This window comes from Lontra canadensis, unplaced genomic scaffold, assembly GCF_010015895.1.
Source record: "Lontra canadensis isolate GAN:19392208 unplaced genomic scaffold, GSC_riverotter_1.0 scaffold43, whole genome shotgun sequence".
In the NCBI taxonomy this organism is placed as follows: domain Eukaryota; kingdom Metazoa; phylum Chordata; class Mammalia; order Carnivora; family Mustelidae; genus Lontra; species Lontra canadensis.
Window position 1 is genome coordinate 1,195,501 of NW_022631037.1, and position 17,385 is coordinate 1,212,885.

A 17,385-nucleotide genomic window follows, 5' to 3' on the forward strand; every position below is an offset into this window, starting at 1 on the left:
TTCTCTTCCTGTTACTTCTGCAAATATGAGTGGCCTTTGCCTCGCTCCCACTCATTACCTCACTTTAGAAGTGTATTCTGATTGTGATTACATCTTTTATGAGAGTCTATTCAAGTGTTCTGACTAACCTATTGGTACCATAATGTTATGATATAGGAGAGTGTTACTCTGACCTGTCTCTGTGTGGTAATCATGGTTCAAGTAAAGCAAAATGTTAGTAGCTAAAGCTCTCGTAGGGCAGTCTGCCACTGGTCACTAGACTTTGAGAATATCACTCCTGCCTTTCTTCATTCCTATGTAGGCAACATTACCTTTTCTCTCTGTCCATTTGCTGTGTTACTGTTTTACTATGAATATCAGAGGGAAAGCAATGCCTGTGTGCGTAAAACATCTGACTTCTCCAAACGCCCAAAGTAATGTGACTTCTACCATTTACTTAATTTGGAATTCATAAGAGAAAATAACTTGGTACTTTTAGACAGACTGCATGTTTTTTATCCTTTTACCTTAATCCAAAAATTTCAGAGCCACAGAGCAGGTCCCTGGAATGCATTCTCTCCACCACTGTATGCCTATAGAATCCTTGTGTTGATTTTTTTGTTTTCTTGTTTTTTGCTAAGCTTCACTGTTTGCATCTTATCAACTTTTATATCAAAACTCAACAGCATTTATAAGATTCTTTAGTAAACACGTTCGAACTTCTGTCTTCCCATTTGGGAGTAGAGTCTGCTGCTCTTTTCCAAAGGACTTAAAAAACAACCACCACCATCAACAAATTTGAACAATCCATGTTCTGAAACAAGCCAGTTTAAGGGGTTATTGTTTTAATGTCCTTTTCTCATTGATAATGGAATTATGAGAAAGGAAAATGGATGGACAATAATTCATTCTTTTAGAGATGGGAAGCAAGGACTGAGTAAGGAAGCTTGGTGTTTGTTCTTTCCTTAGGACCACTTGGTTCTCTTTAAGAACCTTTCTTTTAGATATTTGTCACATTGCCTTCCTTCACTTTTGTTTTGAGCCAGTCATGCCCTTCGTTGGATGAACATGTGTAAAAAGGGAAGGAAAGAGGGAAGGAAGGAAGGAAGGACTGACGGACTAATGTAATACAGCAAGCAGAGATTGTGAACCAAGAGTCAGGACAAATACAGTATTTGGAGATACAACTATTTTTAAAACTTTGAGTCTGACTCAGTCATGACACATTCACCTTTTTCGGAAAACTCAGGGAAATTTTTTGGCGAAATTCTGAGATTCTGTTTTCGTAGTTCCGGGACAGCACTGCCCACTACAGACTTTTCACATTCTTGAGAACTAAAACATGACTTTGGTTAATCACTGGAATATTTATTACTTAATGTGTTCAGTGTAGTAAAAAGGAATACAATTTATTGTGAATAAAGGTACTGGCACTAAATATAATCTCATTTTTAAAAAAATTTTATTTACTTATTTGACAGAAATCACAAGTAGGCAGAGAGGCAGGCAGAGAGAGAGGGGGAAGCAGGCTCCCCGCTGAGCAGAGAGCCGGATTCAGGGCTCGATCCCAGGACCCTAGGATCATGACCTGAGCTGAAGGCAGAGGCTTTAATCCACTGAGCCACCCAGGCACTCCTTATAATCTCATTTTTTTTAAAGGTAAATTTGAAACATTCCTTTGAATGCGACTTTTTTTTGTTGTTGTTGTTTGGCTTGCAAAAGACAAAAGTCACTTCAGAAATGTGTTCCTGTCTGCATTTTTACTTGAAATGGTCTTTTGAGTATGGAAATGTGACCAATAAACAAAATGGAATTTTTAATGAGACATTTCAGGCTTCATGGAAGGTTTGTGTGTGGTTCACTAGTGTGAGATGACCTCAACAAGCTCCTTTTACTACGCAGTGAAAAAAAAAAAGTGTAAGAAACGAACACGTGATAAAATTGTTTCAACATCCTAGAGCATGGATTCAAGTAACTTTGACAGAGTAAAAAATTAGTCAACATAGTTTGATATGAATTCTGGTGAAAGTTATTGGAGACACATAGTAGTGGGCCAACCAGATTGATTCTTTACAGGAAAAAATAAATGTACCCTGAGCATTTGGTGGCATCAGAAAGTATTTATGCTTTATTCTTTGTGATTTCTTGCTTTATCAGCAGAAGGGAACATTTGTGCTCAAAAATGGATAATTCACACTCCAATCTTGTCTTTTTCTGTTTAATCAAACTTAAATTATAGGTTAAGTGTGGTGGCCAAAAAATATATATAATACAGAGAAAGTGTAGTACCTAACTTGAATCTTATTTAAATTTGCCACCCAATGCGGAGTTTTTACACGTGTCTCGGGCCAAACTCCTCTGGTACTTGGCAATAAGCAAAAGGAAAATATTGGCTTTCAAATATCAGGCATTTGGTGAACCGGCGACAGTCATATAAGCGAGAATGTTCAAATGACTTCAGCTCTTTCCAGCTTCATTATGTCAGGCTGGCAGATCGCATATGGCATTATGGAAATCAGCAAATGAAAACCATATTGATCAGCATTGAGAACAAATGTAAAAAAGGTGGTCTCCAGGAGGAGCCGAGGCTTAGAAGAATGCTTTCCTGGTCAACCTGATAGGCCCTTGTTAAGGCCTTTTAATCATTTATTAACGTAACCCTCCTTCTTCCCTTTCCACTCAGATTACCTCAGCCACAGAGCATCCTGCTCCATTTATCTTTTAATGTTTCCTTTATTTAATTTATTTTTTAGCTCTAAGTTATACTCTTATTTCAGAATTGAGTTTTACTTTTCATGGGATTGTTTTAAGTGACTTAAATGACTTTTCCCAACAAGCTCACCAGGCATTCAAAGGAAGAAACGCATTTGCTGAGATTCACCTATCAGCAAATAATTTACTTGGTATGCACCACAACCAAAAGCAGGGAGACGGAGAGAGACAGTCAGCCGGGCACATTAAAAAAAGAAAGAGTGTAAACTCTGAGTTGTTCCTAAACCTAATTCTCTAGTTAAGGTTTGGGTCAGTGTTTCCATTTTGAAGCCTTTTTTTCAGGATTTGGAATTTAGCCTGGTAAAGTTACTTTCTGTCTAAAACCGGGATCTGTCACCTTTCCTTTCCTTCTTCACTCCGTGATTTCAGTAGAAAGCTGCAGCTTGCTTTTATCGTGTTGCTTTGGAAGGAAAATGAGAGCAGTGTTTGGTCTGTGTCAGTGAGATAGAGAAACAGTAGTCTGTGTTTGTGGGGGGATTTGGTTCCCCGGGAGTTTCCTCACCTGAAGCGCACCTTGGGGTTTTGAAGGTTTGCTGTTTTCCCTAAATCACATTCAGACCTAGGTTTGAACAGGCTTCTCCTCTGCCTCCCCCCTACTCCTCTCACCCCTCTAGCTCCTGCCTCCCCTTCCATTTTTATGTCCAGGCTCATCATTCAGTAAGAAATTTTTAAAATGTTTTCTTCTTACGGAACCATGTCCTTTTATAGTTGATGAGTAACCCGTGAATGTGATTCCTCAGAATGCTTATTGGCATATGACAATAATCGTTTCTTCCCTGCTTCGCAGAATAAATCCCTCCTAAAAAGATTCACACACACACCAGAGAAACCTGGGCTGTGGGTAGGAGTTAATGCCCCGAAGGGGCTGCATCTGGAACAGCCCTGTGATGCGCTCTTCCCCAAGTTATTTAGCTAATTGACAACACCGAATATTTGCCTTTTTTTCTGCTTTTGAAACCACCTTAAAAAAAAAAAAAAACAAAAACCTCTTCAACATGAGACAACTGAGGTTCACTTGCCTGTGAATTTAGCATTGAATTCTGAAATAGGTATTCATAAATAAACAAAAAACCCAAGAAGCATGGTTAATCTCTGGGTGCTGCGGGTGATCAAATCATTGAACTTCCTTTTTGCTACGGACTCCTTGTCTGTGGCCGTGAAGGCATGAGTATTTTCATCTTCGCTTTCCTCTGTTTCCTTTGCTCCCCTCTCCCCCCATGCATTTTGAGGGACTATCACTGATTGATTTGGATATCAAAAGATGCACAACGTGTAGATCTAATTTATCTAAGTAGAATCGGGAATTTTATTTTGGGTCTCCCTTGGGACCCCAGAGATACATTCAATAATATATTTGCAAAATCCATGTCTAAAATCTATTTTTCTCCTTCTTGCATACTCATTGATTTCTAAGTGCTTTTCCTCGTAGCCTCCCATTACTATCCCCCTTTCCTTTCTGGGCTCTACATCAAACAGTGTAGGAATTGCAGCAGGAGTGCTATCTGTGGAAGACTTGCTCTCCTCGTTTTTGCAGAAGAGCAGAACATTAAACAGTGAGTGGACGATGCAGAAATGCTCTCCCTCTCCAGCTCTTTTTTTCTTCTTCCCTCCCTTTCTCCCTCCCTGGTTTTTCCACTCTTCCCTCTCCTTCTCTTCCTCTCTTTCTCTCGCTCTCCCCATTCCCAATGGGAGTGTTGTTTATAGAGCATTATAATTTATAACTGAAGAGAGTGGATTTAATTTCAGTGGAGAGGCTCGCCAGCAGGGCGCCAGCCTGCAATCATATGAATCAGCAAGCTGCAAACTCTATTGAATGGAAAGTATTATCGCTGGCCACAAACGGACACTGTTTCTCCTAAACAACTCCCTTGGTGCAGGAAGACCTTGTCTTCATTCATCTATTTTACATATCTACTTCTGTTTTAATTTTGCCATTTCCTAAAAGTGTTTTCTCCTTAGATTGCAACTTTTCTCTAACTACCTTATTTCCTGACCCAACATTGGAAACTGCTATTGTCTAATTCTGGCTGATGGGATATTTCTTCTCTCTCCATCCTTAACCATGTATGACTTTAGTTTTCCCTTTGCTTCTCCTTCCTGCAAGTCTTTTTTTTTTTTTTTTCCATGGGAGCTGTTAAACATGCAAACAAAACTATGATGAACCATTAGCATTAATATTGTACAATGCTAGCCAATTTTAATCATGTAAAGTTTTATTTAATCATGGATATTTTGTTTATACTTGGATATTTTTTCTATATCCATGGAAAGGTTTATTTTCCTGTCCTTCAAATCTGGGAGATGATTTCTTACTCTTTACATGACCCATCAAATCTCTAGTAATGTTAGGACTGTACCTTATGCCAAGTTTTTCAAGTGTTTCAGGCATTTTTTTAAGAAAGAGTGCTAGAATATGTGCATGGCTTTTTGTGGTTGGTATTTGTTTTAGTCCAACGTCGGCCGCTTTTGTGTAGTTAAGCTAAATCTGAGTCATTTAAAAAATCAAGTTAGACATACAAGGCTGGTACCTTTTTCAAAAGTATTTTACTGAATTCATGTAGCTGTTACAATTGGTAATGTTTAGTAGTGAATCTTTAACTGACATGAGACAGATTGTGTTAATATTGCCTCAGATATCAGGCTCTCTTTATCTCGACTTTTGAATAATTTCCACACTCCTCTCCTAACAATGAAATTCAAGTTACACAAATAGCCAGTTGACTGATAACTGTTACTTGCTTGAAGGGAGAGAGGGGTAGTACGTGAGGCAGTAGGGAAGCTCTAGTAAAGGAATTCTATTTAGACATCAGTGGAAAAGCCAGGCTAGTCTGGCTACATTTGTTTAATATAAGGGGCTTCTGTATTTGAAAGATACAAACAAATACAAAAGTTAGCAAATAACCAAATTGCTAAACCAAATTGCTAAAAGCTCAGAAATTTGATAGGAAGTTCACATGTTGTATTGTCAGAAATGTATTTATTTTCTTACGTGTATATATAGGGAGAAATTATTTATATATCAGCTTGCGTATTTTCTTGACACAATTTAACATCAACAAATCAAAATATATGTAACCATAATTTTTCTCATTTAAAGCACAAACTTATGAATCCATGTGTATTCATAAATCTTCTCCTTTAGAGCCTGAGAATAGAGTTATAGTCTTCACTGTCTCAGCTACGAATTTTTTTTTGCCTTTGACTACTCAGTAAGAATTACACATAGGAACAGAAAATCAATATGTTTACTTCTGCTTATTTTCAAAATTGAATGTTGCTATGGTTTAATATCAGAGAAGGTATACCCAGGGTCAGCTTAAAGAGGTTTCGTTTTGTTTACTTTTAAATTCCTTGTGGCGGGAGCTGTTACCTCTAGCAACAATTAATTATCAGCACAAGTAAAATGTCCTATCACAGCGTTTTTATTCCAAGAAGTAGTATGTGAAATGAGAAAGGAGATTGTGAGGTGATTGCAGGTGAATGTCTTTCTAAATCCTTTTATTCCTGATTAAACACCAGTCGGTAAGCCTGACTCATGGTATGTGGATTTTTACTGAATTAGGATTAGAAAAAGTTCATGCAGCTCTGTAATGAGTATCTTTAGATAGATATCTTGTGTATTTTTAACATCCTTGAGGATGCGGGAGAGCTGTAGTGAAGTGCACACATTTCAGTAAGTCCGCTGTGACTCAACAATAGTGAAAAGGCCCTTGGCTTCATAGTTTCTTTTCAGAGTCAGGGAGAGGGAGGGCCTTTGTCTTTTCACTTGAGTGCTGTGGGCTTAGTTATTGTATTTTGGGGTTTTTTTTGGTGGGGGGCGGTTTACCTAAAGATGTCCCCCTCTTTACTTACCATCATGTAATGTAAGCTTAAAGACAATCACAGGATTTTTGTGCCTTACTGTGATGAGTTCCTGTTTTTAAAAAAATTCGAACATGAGAACTCTCAAAACCCAGCCCTAGAACAGGTAAATTCTGTTTGCCTATTATATGGAGAGGATCCGTTTCTTTAAATTTGAACCATGGTTAAATTAATTGCTTTGCAAATTTTCTGAAAGTGAAGTAGAAGAGAAAATTGGTAGTTATTTTTGATTTTTATTTAAATCAAAGATTTATTTGAAATTAGAATCATCTATAAATGCATCTGTCTGAAATCATTATAGGCAACTAGATTAAAAAATACAAAGTGCAGGGAAGTACAGTTCACTAAAAAGTTGCTTTTTTTGGTCAAAAGCAGGGTGGTTGGGCTGGGTTTTTTGTGTTGTTTATTTTTACAATTATTGCACCATATTATAGTAACCTGACTTCTTAACCTATCTGATTCCTTGATCAGAAAAATTTTACAAAATAGTGAGTTTTTAAACTGTTGCTGGGTGACCTTGAAGTCCCTATCCAGGTCTTATAGAGAATAAGTTGCATTTACAGAAGAGCTATTGGCTTTCTTAACTGTTCATATGCAGAGTTTCCAAGTGTTGCCTTAATGCGTTTGGGCATGGAAGCCGACATTTATGTTTCCCTCCCTGTAACTCTGCTGCTGGACCGTGTGCTTGACTGTCTTAGCAAAGCTTAGAAGTCAGCTGCATCTGTGTGAGCCAACTCTGCTTTGACGGAGAGCAATTGAGTACACCATTTGTTTTCTTTTCTAAATATCACAAAAGTTTTATTTCTTATTCATGAGGGCTCTTTTTTTTTTAATTGCCTTGGGCCAAGGGTTTACCAATTTTTCTAACATCTATATTTCCAAAATGTAAAAAAAGGTCATGGCCTTATTACCAATTGTAGTGGATAACGCTGTGGTCTTGCTAGTTAAAACTGTGACCTTGGTGGGGGCAGGGGGGGAGGGGGTGAAGAGGGAGGGGTTAGCAGAGGTGGGAGGGGGGAAGGCCCTACTTGGTGGCTGCTTTCCTCACATTTTGGAACTTTGATGTGTTCCTGCAACTGATATAAGTGCAGGGGTGTTCAGGGTGAAGCAGCCGGCTGGCAGCGACAGATTAAAATATTTCTGACCCACAAAACTAACCAAATGCCCATATTTCTTCATTTAACATAATTAATACCTTGTATTTCCACTGACTTTGATAAAGTGGCCTTCCTTCTTCCACCCCATCCCCCTTCCCTCTGTCAACTTGAGGAAGACTGCAAGAGATCTATAGTTAAAATACTCTAAAGATGATGAAGGATAGCATGTCTTAAAAAAGCTAACATCAAAAGTCTCAATTTGGTTGCTGCCTAGCAGGAAGCTTATAACCACATTAAAATGGAAAAGTTATTTCATTTTTAGTATACTGTATTTCAGCAACAAGGGTTGCAATCGGAGGGCAATATGAAACATTTTGGTGTGGCTGCCAAGTAAATCCACATTTGGTTATAAATGTGTAATTACAGGAAATATATGAAAAGTGTTAAACATCTCTTATCAAATATTGTTAAGGAGGAATTTGGTGCCTTTGGAATTTAGAAAAAGGCTGGGATGGATTTCAGTCATGTTACAAGGTCTACTTGTTATATTTAATTTAAAGCAGTTGTCCTGATTTCATTATCACAGAGCACACTGTTTTTCAATTTATTCGTTAAAAGGCAGAGACAGAAGACAGAATATGCTGGTAGGTCTAGGCAATATTTGATTGATCATGTGATTTTTATCAGTGTCCTTTTTTTTTCTTTTTTAACATTTTATACCTCAGTGTACACATTTCTGGGTGAAAAGACAGACAGTGCCTTTATTTTGAACCACCTAAGCAAGGGTTGAACAAGCCATCTGGAAAGGTGATGTCAGCTGAGGGCAAGGGTGGTTGCTGGTTGAGGGTAGTCCTCTACCCTTTCCCCTCAACACACACACCAGCCTCCGCAAATCCAGTTTCATGGTGCCTGAGTTGCTGTCTGGTTGGTTGAACTCATTCTCTTCAGCTGATATTTAACTAGTAGCTTGTACTGGGAAAGTATCAGTATTGCCTTCCCTGGGCTTTATAAACACCATTGCTAGACAAAGATGAACAGCACTGATCTGCTATGAGGGACAGAATTCAATTATATTACTCTCTCGGGGGGGTAAAAACACATATTTGATGCCATGACTAAATTGGATTTCTTCTAAGAAACCCTAAATCTGTGTATAATAGATAAATGTAGAGCTGATTTATAGTTACCTGCTGAATGTAGATGTGGTTCCTAGAATATATAGTTTAGTCTGTATGTGGGTGGTTTTACTACCCCAAATGATATGTATGTATGTATGTATTTATGTTTGTATGTATGAATATATATATATACATATATATATATATATGCTGGTGCTGTACACTTTTTATTTTTTATTTTTTTTAAAGATTTTATTTATTTATTTGACAGAGAGGGATCACAAGTAGGCAGAGAGGCAGGCAGAGGAAGAGAGAAGAAAGCAGGCTCCCTGCTGAGCAGATAGCCTGATGTGGGGCTCGGTCCCAGGACCCTGAGATCATGACCTGAGCCAAAGGCAGAGGCTTAACCCACTGAGCCACCCAGATGCCCCTGTACATTTTTTAAAAGTAAAAACTACACATCTGTTGGGGCGCCTGGGTGGCTCAGTGGGTTAGGCCTCTGCCTTCGGCTCAGGTCATGATCTCAGGGTCCTGGGATTGAGCCCCTCATGGGGCTTTCTGCTCAGCAGGGAGCCTGCTTCCTCCTCTCTCTCTCTCTGCCTGCCTCTCTGCCTACTTGTGATCTCTGTCAAATAAAAAAAATCCAAAAAACAAAAAACAAACTACACATCTGTTATTGGAAAATCTCCTGGGTAAGCAGGCAGTGTCTGCAATGTGTGTGGAGCCGCCATTCTTACAGGTATCTGTATGGTTCATGTAAGCAGGGGAGGCCCTGTGAAGATTAATGGGTTGGGGGTAGATTAGGTAGAGAATCATCTCATGAGGGAGGACTCACAGTGGTTTTGCAGAAGTGCTCTTGACCCCTGGGTTTCTTTTTATTTCCAACAAATAGAGGTTTTATCTGCATTTGTGTCCCCAGAAAGGGAATTTTCTCCTACAGAGAAATGGCTACAGAGGAAGGGCAGATACACACCCCATATTTTGTTTGGAGAGGTCCTGACAGGACGCCTATCTTTTTCTGTGCTACAGTCTGTTGTACAGCAGCTAAGACCAAGATGATCCCAGGAATAAACCTTATTGGTATGGTTCACTGATTTTTTTGGACTCTGCATTTATTTTAGCAGACTTCTCTGATAGCTTTTTGCAGTTTTCAGCTTTTTGTTGTTGAAAACAAAAATAATAAGTAAACCAGCTCAGGGATATATTCTCTTTCTGAAACTGATTCCATAGTGCCCTCCTTGGGGAGGAGCTGTATCTCTGGCCAAGGCTGGAACCGGAGGAACCACTCCTGGTGGAATATAAGAAAGAACGGGGTATTGTTAAATCCTTAATGTTCCTGCCTTTTCTTCCTACAGGAGACATTCAAGAGGACTATCATAGTGTTAGAATTTTTTCCTTAAGAAAATTACATATGTATCTTGTTCAAGTTTCGTATATAGTTCTGTAAGTTTAGTCTTACGTTGTGAAAGAACAGGGCAATGTTCTATTCACATTCATTTAGTAAATGAACCCCTATTTGTGTGATGTGATAGTGAATACCTAGAATGAATTTGCTGTAGAATGAGTAGATGTTGCTCCCATCATATGAGTAAAGCACTACAGCACACATGGTAGATATTACTGAATAACACATTTCTTCTACACTGAAAGTTAGGGGGTCACTCTTCTTAAGTACCAGGAGATAGAGTAATTTCTTTTTTCTCACTATTTCACCAAGATATTTTAGTTTTGAGAGAGTAGCCACAGTACCTTATTCCAATGCAGAGCTGCCTAGATTCATTATTTAGTTTAAAGGTTTTATTCCAGAGTCTCTTCTGGAATATAGTTTAAGAAATGGTAATATACCATCTGTCCAGGAGTCAAAGAAATGAAACAACAAAGCTGAAGTTTTAATTAAACTGACCATATTGTTAAGCACTGTAATCAATGATAAGGACTCAGCTTGTTTTATTTTTGGAGACCTCGATAATGGGAAATTTATAAAACCCTTAACAGAAGGCAATGAAAGTACCATGAAATCACCTGTATAGTGATTCTGAAACAGTGACATGACAGTGAACTTGCCTTCTGAATCATCAAAAAATTGTATTATGTTCAGTATAGTTTTTGTCATAATTTTCCAGTTCCTTGTAACTTTTATCCACATAGATAAAAAAGTAATTTACGTCTTCACTAGTAAGAATGTTCTGTTAACCCCAACATGTTTTCTCTTGTTTGGACTACTTCTATGATCTGTTTTGAGAATTCTGAACCAAAGAGACCCTACTATAGGCACTCAGATTGAAAGGTGACAGTCCTTAGCTTGTTCTCCATACAATATCTGTCCAGGAATCAGGGTGCTCAGCAGGCCCGCCTGGGAGAACACATGCCATGACAGTTTCTACCCACTAGATTCTTACTCCTTAGATAGTCTTTTCTCTCCCTATAGTTTCTTCAGTTACTTGATAGGTTTCAAAAGAAGCCGTTAGGGCCCAGAGTACTTAAATTAGAGACTTTTCCTCAAAGGAAATCCTGGGATCCAAAGAAATCAGTACAGTCACATGTAAGAACACAGATGCCCTGGAGAAAGTCAGTTACCTGTACTGGCCACCATTACCGAGGTGAGCCCCACCTACTTCAGTGGTGTCATGCACTCTGAGTGCAACACGTGATTTTTTGAAACATTATTCTAATTTATAGAGAACTCTTCATTTACGCTGCCTGAATTAATCCCAGGCAGGAATTAGTACTTCATATCATATGGATGATTTTAAACAGAGGTTTAGTGTTAGAGCTGGGAGTCGAATGGAAATTTTGTAAAGGCAAATACTGTCTTTCCACCCTGGGACACTGCCTGATTCTTTGTGATGGTAATGACCATGGCGAAAGCAGGTAATTGCTCCTTGGGCCTCTCAGTGAACAAAGGACACGAAGTCTCTGGTAAGTTTTCCCCTTTGATTGCTGATTTAGGAGATGCCCCTGCTCAGTTGGTTTTCATTCTTGCAAAACAAAACACCCTTCCTGGGAGCTCCTTTTGGCAGGTTATCAACAAGCAGAAGCCTTGAATTCTTCTGTGTCATATTTTTGTCCGGTAAACTCGGTTATATAACTGATGGCTTCATCAGTCTTCCCTTCCAACTATGTACTTCTAGTTAAAAGGCAATTTGCAGTGGGGCCTCAGGATGGGGATTTGCAGCCCAAGGAGCATTTTCTTGTTTTGTGAAGTAGGTAGATATTTATTGAATCTTTATTGTGTTCTTAGCGTGTGGGAGATGAGAAAATTTTGTTCCTTTTCTCCATTCAAGGCACTTCAGTTGGGAAAGATGAGGCATAAATGAATTTGAATTACTTAAAAGATGAAGAAATACAACAAGGCATTATATGATCCATTGCGAGATTAATGACACAGATAATAAATGCTTTGCATTCAGGGAAGGGAGAATCATCATCTTAGAACTGTAGCACTGAGAGGATGCTTATCAAGTCCTACCACCTTAAGAGAAGGTAAAATTCAGCAAGATGGGTATACAGGCTTAAATTTATATAACAAGATATTGCCATATCTAGAATTCCACTCTCCCTGATCTGTAATCATTTAGATTTTTGAGAGAGAAATGAAATCTTAGCACTGGTATTTTTAAGCTTCTGACAGGTAGCTTTAAAGCAGCTATCCATTGAGCATCCTGGTGGGCCGTGGGCCGAGGGCATGAAGTCCTAGGTACTGTACTAAAGAAAAGGCCTGACATAAGTAGTTTGCAATCGAATGGGGTAGAAATATTTACAGCTAACTGGGTTACAAGATAAACTTACACAAATACCACACGAGAGCCTTACATATATGGAGTGCTGTGGGCTCCCAGAGGTAGGGGAAATCCTGTTAATGGGACTATGGCTTCTTGTAGGGGTTATGTCTGAATTGGTGGTAATTTTTGGAAGGGCATTCTGTGCAAAGAGAAATGCTGTGATTTACTTTCTGTTTTTTAGTGCTTACACAATTAATTCCTGTTTTTCTTTATTCTTTCTAATATCCTCTGTTCCCCCTGACTGTTTTTCACCGTCTTAGCCGCTCCTAATGGGGTTTTTTGCCTTGCTAAAATCTACTTTATTAAAACATTGATGTATAGTTGACATGCAATGTTGTATTAGTTTCAGGTGTGCAACATAGTGGTTTGACAGTTCTGTACATTACTCAGTGCTCCCCATGATAAGTGTAGTTATCATCTGTCACCATACAACGTTATTACAGTATTGTTGACTGTATTCCCTATGCTATACTTTCTGTGAGTTGATAACTGGATGTTTGTACCTCTTAATCCCCTTCACCTATTTCACCCATCCCCCCCTCCTTCACTTCCCTTCTGGCAACTACCAGTATTTAAGAGTCTGTTTGTAAAACCTACTTTTTTTATTTGCTGTAACTAAAGGTTTACTCTCTCTCCTCTTTGGTACAAGATGGCACTGCTTGTCTCCTGATTCTAGAAATAATTTGATTTCTCCATTGGCTTTTATCATTCATAGGAAACAAGTGAAATTTATACCCATTGACAAAATTTAGCATTAGCTCATTATTTCATTGGCTGTGTCAAGCTTGACTTTTCTTTTCTCTGATCTATATTCCTTTTTCTGTCTTTCATTTCTCTAACTCTAGGCTTTTTTTTTTTTTTTTTCCTATCCCTCCACAGTTTTCCCATGTAACTTCTACAGTCCAGAAGATCTTTTTGATGATTCTTAGACACCAACTCCATATCTATTTACACCTGTTACGTGGAGCTGTCTTGTCCCTGGAGCCTTTTCTGTTTCTCTCTTCTACATATTATATTTAGGATGTAATTACCACGCTGTAAAATGGTTTGACATCATTTTGTTTTGTTTTGTTTTAAAGCATTCAAGTAAAAATTAATTTATTTTGAACAGCAATTTTGAATCAATGACTGCATGAAGATTAGGTCATAATTTTCTCACCTTGTTCAAATATTTATCTCTAATTTTTCTCCTACCAAAGTCTAGAATTCCAAAGTGTCTTTCTTCAGTAATTTAATTAGGCCACAAGTTTGAGGCTTAATGATGGATCAAAAAATGTATGATATGCTTGAGAGATCAAGACAGCAAATTGATTACTGTTGTAGCAAAGGTTGGCAAATGTGGGAGAGGGAGCAGGTACTGCCCTGTGCTGCAGGATCTGAGTCAATGATCAAGGTCAGCCTCAGTTCATTAACTTCCTCTGAGGGCTTATAGTCATTGTAAATATGACTTCTCATACCTTATATTCTAATTACAATATAGTAAAGTTTTGAAATGACTTATGTTCACTTCAGTAATGCCATAGAGTGATATAGGATGTTGAAAGATCTACAGTAGTGTAAGCTAACTTCTAGTCATTTTGCCTAGTTTTCTAGTGCCTACAAATAGAAAATCTCACCCCTCAAGATGCGTGTGTTAATAAATGTGTCCTCATCCACGGACACATCACACAGGGTCCTGTTCTAAACCTAATTATCTAAAACGTCATCTGTTTTAAGGACCAGAATGCAAGGATTCTCATTGTGCTCTCAGCTAATACATTATTAAAAGTTGGAATGTATTTCATGGTAATTTTTAAGACCTTATAATCAAGACACGTATTTTCTCAATAATTCTAATAACCATTTCATTCCTGTGTTTAGACAATACCATAGGTTGTTTTGACTATAAAGTGCAAAAAAAAAAAAAACCAAAACCAAAAACTTTTAACTGACTTTTTAAATATTTCACATGAAGCAAAATGGTAAATCCCTTTAAACTGAACAGTTTTTATGAAATCCAGAATGAAGATAACATTTTGTGTGTCCAGTCCTTTGTATAATAACTTGGTTTGGGGTTCTGCCTGTGGCTAAGCTAACTGTACTATGAGATAGGATTCTTTAGTATAAGGATTTCTTAGTGTACTTTATAGAAATTCTCAACATCAACCTCCATAGGTATACACAAAATTAGAAAAAACAGTATATTTTTTCATTTGTTATACAGATGTTAAAGACCATTTGAGAAGCAGAGAGTGGTATTGGTGATAAGATTATGAATTGGCATTTTTTGAAGTTAAGGATATTTGTGGATATTGGAAAACTTTTTACTAATGTCGTTTAAAATAGATTATGTTCCTTTCAATTTCTGTAAGTTAATTTTAATAAAGGTGAAATAATTAACATTCATTTTCTGAGTATTAATTGGATACTCCCTGCATCGAATTTTATAAGGCTTTCAATGAGTGGAGGTACCAGACTTACCTTTGCATCTGAAACAGACTGGACAATTAGATGATACAGTGGCTTTCAAGATACTGGATATCAGGTAGTTAAAGACAGTGATCCCCAAGAGATGGAAAACAAATGAAGTGAGTCTCACAATTATACTGGCTCATTGCCAATACATATTCTAGGGAGGGGTAGATCTAGGTAGAGCACAGCAGTCTCTCTAAGTAGAAGAAATGAGCTGGGAGTTTGGGGAGGCCAAGGTTTATGTTATGCACAGGGCAGAGAACAAGAGAGCTACACAGAGAGAAAACTCAAAAAATCTGCAGAGATCTTTAGCCTTTAGCTGAGTCCTGCTTGACACATGAGGAAGCTACCCAAGGCCCAGGAAGGAACCTCCTAAAAAGGGAATAATTCACTGGAACTCACACAGGACTGCAAAGAAGCTTCTGTTCCCACCAGCCACAGTGGGAAGTCTTATCATTTATAGGCAAATGGGGAGAATACTCAGAAGGGTTTTTGTCTCCACAGTGGGGCAGAATTTTTCCTATAGTATTTTCCTAGACTGTTCCAGGCCTGCCTAACAAAGCTTAAAAGCACATCATAATCAAATTACTTAGAGCCAGTGATAAAGAGAAAAACATTGTAAGCTTTTTATACTATATATGATGTGTTGTAATATTCCTTAAGGGCAAACTTTGATAAGTACAAATATATGATATAAACCCTAAAGTAACCACTGAAGTACCAAGGATTTATATAGCTGATAAGGCAACAAATGAGATAAAAGGAATCATAAAAATATTCAATCCAAAAGAAGAGAGAGGAAGAAAAAAAAAAAGGAAACAAAAGCCATATGTGCAAATAGAAAACATATAGCAATGTAGTTGATTTAAAACAAAATCTCATTAAGTATAAGTGGCCTAATACTCAATTAAAAGACATAAATTATGAACTTGGATAAAAGAAGATTCCACTATATGCTACCTATAAGAAACCCACTTAAGGGGTGCCTGGGTGGCTCAGTGGGGTTAAAGCCTCTGCCTTCTGCTCAGGTCATGATCTCAGAGTCCTGGGATCGAGACCCACATCGGGCTCCGTGCTCAGCAGGGAGCCTGCTTCCTCCTCTCTCTCTGCCTGCCTCTCTGTCTACTTGTAATCTCTGTCAAATAAATAAATAAATAAATAAATAAGAAAAAAAAAAGAAACCCACTTAAATATAAAGACATAAATAGGATAAAAGTAAAGGTGTGGAAGTAACAATATACTACGTTAACACTAATCAAAAGAAAACAGCAAAGTTTCTATTAATAGACAAAGTAGACTCCAAAAGAAAGAATATTAGTACAGAATAAGGGAATATTCATAGTACAATGGTATTAATTCATGAAGAGGATCTATCAATTCTAAATATTTATGTGCCTCATTACAAGAGCTTTAAAACCTATGAAACAAAAATGAACTGTAAGCAAAATTAGGCAAACACAGAATTATAGTTGGGGATTTCAGTATCCCTCTCTCAGTAATTGAGAGAGGGATAGACAGACATGGAAGGACCTGGAAGACTTGAGTAACACTAATGGCCAACTTAGTCTAATTGATATCTATCTCTACACAGGTATATGTCTCTTTCACCACCACCAGCTGAACCACCTTCTTTTCAAGGCATACAGAATATTTACTATGATAACCCATATTCTGAACCATAAAGCAAGCCTCAATAAATTTAAAGAATTTAAATCATACAAAGTATGTTCTCTGACCACAATGCAGTAAGTTAGAAATCAATAACCATACAATATTTGGAAGAACATTCAAATATTTGGAAACTAACACTTCTAAACTAATGAGTCTAAGAAGAAATTTAAAAATTAGAAACTATTTTGAACTGGGTGAAAATTAAGACACAGCATATCAAAATTTGTGGGATGTACTAAAGCAGTACTTAGAGGAAAATGTATAGCACTAAATGGCTATGTTAGGAAATAAGAAAGATCTCAACTCAATCATCTCAGTTCCCATCTTGATAAACTAGAATAAGGATAAAAGTGTAAGTCAAATAAATGAAAACAGAAAAACAATAGAGAAAATCAATATAAGTCTAATTTCTTAGCTTTTTACACTGAAAGTATGGTGCATAACAGAAAAAAATTGATAAATTAAACATCAAAATTAAGAACCTCAGTTCTTATAATGATACTGTTAAATGGAATGCCACATATGAGGAGAAGACATTAATGAAAGCCATACATTAGGAGAAAATATTTTCAAATCACATATATGATAAAAGAAAATGTAAATATATAAAAACTCAAAACTCAATAACAAGAAAACCACCAAAGAAAAATTGGG

The 17,385-nt window shown here is 37.5% G+C and overlaps 1 protein-coding gene across 9 annotated transcripts in view; it reads left to right on the forward strand.

Annotated features, from left to right (window-relative positions):
• Window positions 1–17,385, forward strand: part of BCAS3 (BCAS3 microtubule associated cell migration factor) — a 584,262-nt gene that overhangs the window by 382,399 nt on the left and 184,478 nt on the right. Inside the window, exon 24 of one of the 9 annotated variants that reach the window (XM_032871867.1) lies at window positions 13,489–14,988. The exons of the other annotated variants lie outside the window; for them this stretch is intronic. Within the exon in view, the coding sequence (XP_032727758.1) occupies window positions 13,489–13,538 (50 nt within the window). The 3' untranslated portion in view covers window positions 13,539–14,988. Of the gene's footprint in view, window positions 1–13,488; window positions 14,989–17,385 lie in introns of those variants that run through there. 9 annotated transcript variants of the gene reach the window in all.